At 52.3% G+C, this 8,916-nt stretch overlaps 1 protein-coding gene across 1 annotated transcript in view; it reads right to left on the bottom strand.

Annotated features, from left to right (window-relative positions):
• Positions 1–8,212, bottom strand: part of LOC116938299 (uncharacterized) — a 26,459-nt gene extending 18,247 nt beyond the window's left edge. Inside the window, exons 1-3 of the mRNA XM_076058983.1 lie at positions 7,613–8,212; positions 1,881–1,994; positions 143–340 (exon numbers count right to left, since the gene is read on the bottom strand). Coding sequence (XP_075915098.1) covers positions 143–340; positions 1,881–1,994; positions 7,613–8,088 — 788 coding nt within the window. The 5' untranslated portion in view covers positions 8,089–8,212. The remainder of the gene's footprint in view (positions 1–142; positions 341–1,880; positions 1,995–7,612) is intronic.
• Between the last annotated feature and the right edge of the window lie 704 nt (positions 8,213–8,916).

Genomic DNA, 8,916 nt, shown 5'->3' with positions numbered 1-8,916 from the left:
TGTGTGTGTCTCTGTGTGCTGTGTGTGTGTGTCTCTCTGTGTCTCTGTGTGTGTGTCTCTGTGTGTCTCTCTCTCTCTCTGTGTGTCTCTGTGTGTCTCTCTGTGTGTGTCTCTCTGTGTGTCTCTGTGTGTCTCTCCTCACCGGTTAGTGTCCCAGACGAGGACGTTCCCGTCGAAGCCCGAGGTGGCGAGCAGACGGCTGTGCCTGTCATACTCCACATTCTTCACCCAGCTGGAGTGGCCATGCAGGGAGCTCACACGGCGACGGACACAGCGGAGATCCCACAGAGCCACCGTGGTGTCGTCCGAGCACGTCGCAAACAGCCGGTCGTCTAGGAACCTGTAGAGTACACACACAGTGTAGTATACACAGTGTAGTACACAGTGTAGTACACACACACACTACACACACAGTGTACACACACAGTGTACACACACACAGTGTACACACACAGTGTATACACAGTGTACACACACACAGTGTACACACACACAGTGTACACACACACAGTGTACACACACACAGTGTACACACACACAGTGTACACACACACACAGTGTACACACACACACAGTGTACACACACTACACACACACACAGTGTACACACACACTACACACACTACACACACACAGTGTACACACACACAGTGTACACACACACAGTGTATACACACACAGTGTACACACACACAGTGTACACACACACAGTGTACACACACACAGTGTACACACACACACTACACACACTACATACACACAGTGTATATACACACACACAGGGTACACACACACTACACACACGGTGTAGTGTGTGTGTAGTTGTAGTGGTTGTAGTTGTGGTAATCGTGGTGGTGGTAGTTGTGGTGGTTGTAGTGGTTGTTGCTGTTGTGGCAGTAGTTGTAGTGATTGTTGTTGTGGTAGTTGTGGTGGTAGTTGTGGTGGTAGTTGTGGTGGTAGTTGTAGTGGTAGTTGTAGTGGTAGTTGTAGTGGTAGTTGTGGTGGTAGTTGTGGTGGTAGTTGTAGTGGTTGTTGTGGTAGTTGTGGTGCTAGTTGTGGTAGTTGTGGTGGTGTAAGTTGTGGTGGTGGTGTAAGTTGTGGTAGTTGTGGTGTAAGTTGTGGTAGTTGTGGTGGTAGTTGTGGTAGTTGTAGTTGTGGTGGTGGTAGTTGTGGTGGTGGTAGTTGTAGTAGCAGTTGTAGTAGTGGTGGTAGTTGTGGTAGTTGTAGTTGTGGTGGTAGTTGTAGTTGTGGTGGTAGTTGTGGTAGTTGTAGTTGTGGTGGTAGTAGTTGTGGTGGTGGTAGTTGTGGTGGTAGTTGTGGTGGTAGTTGTAGTGGTTGTTGTGGTAGTTGTAGTTGTGGTGGTAGTGGTGGTTTAGTGGTGGTAGTTTTGGTAGTTGTGGTAGTGGTAGTTGTGGTAGTGGCAGTTGTGGTAGTGGTAGTTGTTGTTGTTGTGGTGGTAGTTGTGGTATTTGTTGTTGTTGTTGTTGCGGTGGTAGTAGTTGTGGTAGTGGTAGTTGTGGTGGTATTTGTTGTTGTTGCAGTGGTAGTAGTTGTGGTAGTTGTAGTTGTGGTGGTGGTAGTAGTTGTAGTTGTGGTATTTGTTGTTGTTGCGGTGGTAGTAGTTGTGGTAGTGGTAGTTGTGGTGGTATTTGTTGTTGTTGTGGTGGTATTTGTTGTTGTTGTGGTGGTGGTTGTTGTTGTTGTGGTGGTGGTTGTGGTATTTGTTGTTGTTGCAGTGGTAGTAGTTGTGGTAGTGGTAGTTGTGGTAGTTGCAGTGGTAGTAGTTGTGGTATTTGTTGTTGTTGTGGTGGTAGTTGTGGTATTTGTTGTTGTGGTGGTGGTAGTTGTGGTATTTGTTGTTGTTGTTGTTGCTGCTGTACCGGATGTTGTTGATGCAGTCCTCGTGAGCGGCCGAGATGGTGGAGATTGGTCGTGATGTGAGTGGGTCCATCAGCAGCACCTCACACAGCTCACAGGCAGCCGCTAGTACTGAGCTGGTACACACAGGCAGAGAGAGAGAGAGAGTAGTCACACACACAGTAGTCACACACACAGTAGTCACACACACAGTAGTCACACACACAGTAGTCACACACACAGTAGTCACACACACACAGTAGTCACACACACACAGTAGTCACACACACAGTAGTCACACACACACAGTAGTCACACACACAGTAGTCACACACACAGTAGTCACACACACACAGTAGTCACACACACACAGTAGTCACACACACAGTAGTCACACACACAGTAGTCACACACACACAGTAGTCACACACACACAGTAGTCACACACACAGTAGTCACACACACAGTAGTCACACACACACAGTAGTCACACACACAGTAGTCACACACACACAGTAGTCACACACACAGTAGTCACACACACACAGTAGTCACACACACAGTAGTCACACACACAGTAGTCACACACACACAGTAGTCACACACACAGTAGTCACACACACAGTAGTCACACACACACAGTAGTCACACACACAGTAGTCACACACACAGTAGTCACACACACAGTAGTCACACACACAGTAGTCACACACACAGTAGTCACACACACACACAGTAGTCACACACACACAGTAGTCACACACACAGTAGTCACACACACAGTAGTCACACACACACACAGTAGTCACACACACAGTAGTCACACACACAGTAGTCACACACACAGTAGTCACACACACAGTAGTCACACACACAGTAGTCACACACACAGTAGTCACACACACAGTAGTCACACACACAGTAGTCACACACACACAGTAGTCACACACACAGTAGTAACACACACAGTAGTCACACACACAGTAGTCACACACACAGTAGTCACACACACAGTAGTCACACACACAGTAGTCACACACACAGTAGTCACACACACAGTAGTCACACACACAGTAGTCACACACACACAGTAGTCACACACACACAGTAGTCACACACACACAGTAGTCACACACACAGTAGTCACACACACAGTAGTCACACACACAGTAGTCACACACACAGTAGTCACACACACAGTAGTCACACACACAGTAGTAACACACACAGTAGTCACACACACAGTAGTCACACACACAGTAGTCACACACACAGTAGTCACACACACAGTAGTCACACACACAGTAGTCACACAGTAGTCACACACACACAGTGTCACACACACACAGTAGTCACACACACAGTAGTCACACACACACAGTAGTCACACACACAGTAGTCACACACACAGTAGTCACACACACAGTAGTCACACACACAGTAGTCACACACACACAGTAGTCACACACACAGTAGTCACACAGTAGTCACACACACACAGTAGTCACACACACAGTAGTCACACACACAGTAGTCACACACACACAGTAGTCACACACACACTAGTCACACACACACTAGTCACACACACAGTAGTCACACACACAGTAGTCACACACACAGTAGTCACACACACAGTAGTCACACACACACACAGTCACACACACAGTAGTCACACACACAGTAGTCACACACACACAGTAGTCACACACACAGTAGTCACACACACACACTAGTCACACACACACACAGTCACACACACACTAGTCACACACACACACAGTCACACACACAGTAGTCACACACACAGTAGTCACACACACAGTAGTCACACACACACACAGTAGTCACACACACAGTAGTCACACACACACACTAGTCACACACACACACAGTCACACACACACTAGTCACACACACACACAGTCACACACACAGTAGTCACACACACAGTAGTCACACACACACAGTAGTCACACACACAGTAGTCACACACACAGTAGTCACACACACAGTAGTCACACACAGAGTAGTCACACACAGACAGTAGTCACACACACACACACACAGTAGTCACACACACAGTAGTCACACACACAGTAGTCACACACACAGTAGTCACACACACACACACAGTAGTCACACACACAGTAGTCACACACACAGTAGTCACACACACAGTAGTCACACACACAGTAGTCACACACACAGTAGTCACACACACACACAGTCACACACACACAGTAGTCACACACACACAGTAGTCACACACACACACAGTAGTCACACACACACACAGTCACACACACACAGTAGTCACACACACAGTAGTCACACACACACACAGTCACACACACACTAGTCACACACACACACAGTAGTCACACACACAGTAGTCACACACACAGTAGTCACACACACAGTAGTCACACACACAGTAGTCACACACACAGTAGTCACACACACACAGTAGTCACACACACAGTAGTCACACACACAGTAGTCACACACACAGTAGTCACACACACACAGTAGTCACACACACAGTAGTCACACACACAGTAGTCACACACACACAGTAGTCACACACAGAGTAGTCACACACACAGTAGTCACACACACAGTAGTCACACACACAGTAGTCACACACACAGTAGTCACACACACAGTAGTCACACACAGACAGTAGTCACACACACACAGTAGTCATACACACAGTAGTCACACACACAGTAGTCACACACACAGTAGTCACACACACACACTAGTCACACACACAGTAGTCACACACACAGTAGTCACACACACAGTAGTCACACACACAGTAGTCACACACACAGTAGTCACACACACAGTAGTCACACACACACAGTAGTCACACACACAGTAGTCACACACACAGTAGTCACACACACACAGTAGTCACACACACAGTAGTCACACACACAGTAGTCACACACACACACTAGTCACACACACACACTAGTCACACACACAGTAGTCACACACACACAGTCACACACACACACACAGTCACACACACAGTAGTCACACACACACAGTAGTCACACACACAGTAGTCACACACACACAGTCACACACACACACACACAGTCACACACACAGTAGTCACACACACAGTAGTCACACACACAGTAGTCACACACAGAGTAGTCACACACAGAGTAGTCACACACACAGTAGTCACACAGTAGTCACACACACAGTAGTCACACACACAGTAGTCACACACACAGTAGTCACACACACAGTAGTCACACACACACAGTAGTCACACACACAGTAGTCACACACACAGTAGTCACACACACACAGTAGTCACACACACAGTAGTCACACACACAGTAGTCACACACACACTAGTCACACACACAGTAGTCACACACACAGTAGTCACACACACACAGTAGTCACACACACACAGTAGTCACACACACAGTAGTCACACACACAGTAGTCACACACACAGTAGTCACACACACAGTAGTCACACACACAGTAGTCACACACACACTAGTCACACACACAGTAGTCACACACACAGTAGTCACACACACACAGTAGTCACACACACAGTAGTCACACACACAGTAGTCACACACACAGTAGTCACACACACAGTAGTCACACACACAGTAGTCACACACACACAGTAGTCACACACACACAGTAGTCACACACACACAGTAGTCACACACACAGTAGTCACACACACAGTAGTCACACACACACAGTAGTCACACACACAGTAGTCACACACACAGAGTACACACACACAGTAGTCACACACAAATGGTTTCAAGAGCTATCTACACACTACCCCTCACCACCACCACTCACCACACCTCACCTCACCACCAGTCACCACACCTCACCTCACCACCACTCACCACCACTCACAACGCCTCGCCACCACTCACCCCACCACTCAACCACTCACCACACCACTCACACCACCTCACCACCACTCACCCCACCTCACCACCACTCACCCCACCTCACCACCACTCACCCCACCTCACCACCACTCACCCCACCTCACCACCACTCACACCACCTCACCACCACTCACACCACCTCACCACCACTCACACCACCTCACCACCACTCACCACACCCCACCTCACCTCATCACACCTAACCACACCTAACCACACCTCACCACCACTCACCACCACTCACACCACCTCACCACCACTCACACCACCTCACCACCACTCACACCACCTCACCACCACTCACACCACCTCACCACCACTCACACCACCTCACCACCACTCACACCACCTCACCACACACCACCACTCACACCACCTCACCACCACTCACACCACCTCACCACCACTCACACCACCTCACCACCACTCACACCACCTCACCACACACCACCACTCACACCACCTCACCACCACTCACACCACCTCACCACCACTCACACCACCTCACCACCACTCACACCACCTCACCACCACTCACCACACCCCACCTCACCTCATCACACCTAACCACACCTAACCACACCTCACCACCACTCACCACCACTCACACCACCTCACCACCACTCACACCACCTCACCACCACTCACACCACCTCACCACCACTCACACCACCTCACCACCACTCACACCACCTCACCACCACTCACACCACCTCACCACACACCACCACTCACACCACCTCACCACCACTCACACCACCTCACCACCACTCACACCACCTCACCACCACTCACACCACCTCACCACCACTCACCACACCCCACCTCACCTCATCACACCTAACCACACCTAACCACACCTCACCACCACTCACCACCACTCACACCACCTCACCACCACTCACACCACCTCACCACCACTCACACCACCTCACCACCACTCACACCACCTCACCACCACTCACACCACCTCACCACCACTCACACCACCTCACCACCACTCACACCACCTCACCACACACCACCACTCACACCACCTCACCACCACTCACACCACCTCACCACCACTCACACCACCTCACCACCACTCACACCACCTCACCACCACTCACCACACCCCACCTCACCTCATCACACCTAACCACACCTAACCACACCTCACCACCACTCACCACCACTCACACCACCTCACCACCACTCACACCACCTCACCACCACTCACACCACCTCACCACCACTCACACCACCTCACCACCACTCACACCACCTCACCACCACTCACACCACCTCACCACACACCACCACTCACACCACCTCACCACCACTCACACCACCTCACCACCACTCACACCACCTCACCACCACTCACACCACCTCACCACCACTCACCACACCCCACCTCACCTCATCACACCTAACCACACCTAACCACACCTCACCACCACTCACCACCACTCACACCTCACCACCACTCACCCCACCTCACCACCACTCACCCCACCTCACCACCACTCACCCATCAGGTGAGTATTCCAGGTTGAACACCGCCCCGTGGCTGCTGCTGCTGCTGTTGCTTCCAACACCTCCACCACCAACACCTCCTACTCACAACCACTCACCACCACTCACACCTCACCACCACTCACCACACCTCACCACACCTCACCACACATCACCACACCTCACCACACATCACCACACCTCACCACACATCACCACACCTCACCACACCTCACCACACATCACCACCACTCACCTCACCTCACCACCACCACTCACCCCACCTCACCACTCACCCATCAGGTGAGTATTCCAGGTTGAACACCGCCCCGTGGCTGCTGCTGCTGTTGCTCCCAACACCTCCTCCTCCTCCTCCTCCACCAACACCTCCTCCACCTCCTCTCCCACCCCTCCACCTCCTCCTCCTCCTCCCCCCAACCGGTACAGCCGCTCCTCCTCTCCCCCTCTCCTCCTCATCCTCCTCCTCCTCCTCATCACCCTCCACCTCTTCATCATCATCACCACCACCACCATCACCGACGCCTCTACACCGCACGGGCCTAAGCGCCGCGTACAGCCTCGTGGTCGCCTCGAACTCTGCCCGGCCTGGCTGCGCGAACCCGGCCAGGCCTCTGCGCCGCAGCTCGAGCCACGAGAAGACCGACGATCCGCGGGGATTCGACCAGAGCAGCGAGCCGCCGGCACCGACGCCGCCACCCGCACCGGCACCGCGTCTCCGCACAGGCCGAGATTTTTTGGCGTCCTCGGCCATGGGAATGTGGAGTTGACCGCTGAGCGGCTGAGACCAGCGCCTTTGGGCAGGGGAGGGGGTGGAGGCCTGGAGCAGTCGACCCAAGATGGCCGCGGAATCGCGGCTTCACCGAGATGCAGTGCGCATGCGCGATGGCAGGGGGGGGGGGGGTGGAGGGAGGGGCCCAACTGCTAGGCCAGAGAATCTGATTGGGCGAGGAGACCTAGGGGAGGGAGGGGGGGGGGATTTTGCGATTCGCGAGTTGATTGGTTGAGTGGGAGGGGGGGGCGGGGGTTGTCGGTGGGGGAAGCTGCGAGCCCCGAGCTGATTGGTCGTTGGGATTGTTTTTGTTGCGTGTCCACCGCTGAGCGAACGATCCGGTTGGACGACACTTGCGGGGAAGAGCGGGGGAGGGGTTGTTGAGAGAGTCGCGAGTTGATTGGTTGAGTATTAGGGGGGGGGGGAGGGGGGGCGTTACCAGTGGGGGTGGGGGAAGCGCGAGCCCCTCAAGCTGATTGGTCGTTGGATTTGTTTTTGTTATACCCCCCCCCTCATCCGATTGGACGAGACTTGGAGGGGGAGGGGTGGTGTGCGAGACTCGCCAGTTGATTGCCTGAGAGGGTGCCCGGGGGGTTGGGAGGGGGGGGGTGGACGCTCGAGCCGCAAGCTGATTGGCTGAGGGGGTCTTGGGTGGGGGGGGGGTTGGGGGGATAGCCGCTAGCTGATTGGTTGTTTTTGTCGTTACCCCCGGGCCCATTATTGCCGCTGACACCGCATGAATGAGGCGATACCCGATTGGCTGATTGGATAGCCTCGTGTTAATATCTACGGAAACTCCTCGACTTACGT

The sequence above is a fragment of the Petromyzon marinus genome, assembly GCF_048934315.1.
Source record: "Petromyzon marinus isolate PM22_M1 ecotype Great Lakes invasive population chromosome 83 unlocalized genomic scaffold, UKy_Petmar_22M1.pri1.0 chr83_unloc.2, whole genome shotgun sequence".
In the NCBI taxonomy this organism is placed as follows: Eukaryota; Metazoa; Chordata; class Hyperoartia; order Petromyzontiformes; family Petromyzontidae; genus Petromyzon; species Petromyzon marinus.
The sequence above is the reverse complement of the archived record's forward strand: the minus strand, read 5'-3'. Positions and strand labels throughout refer to the sequence as shown.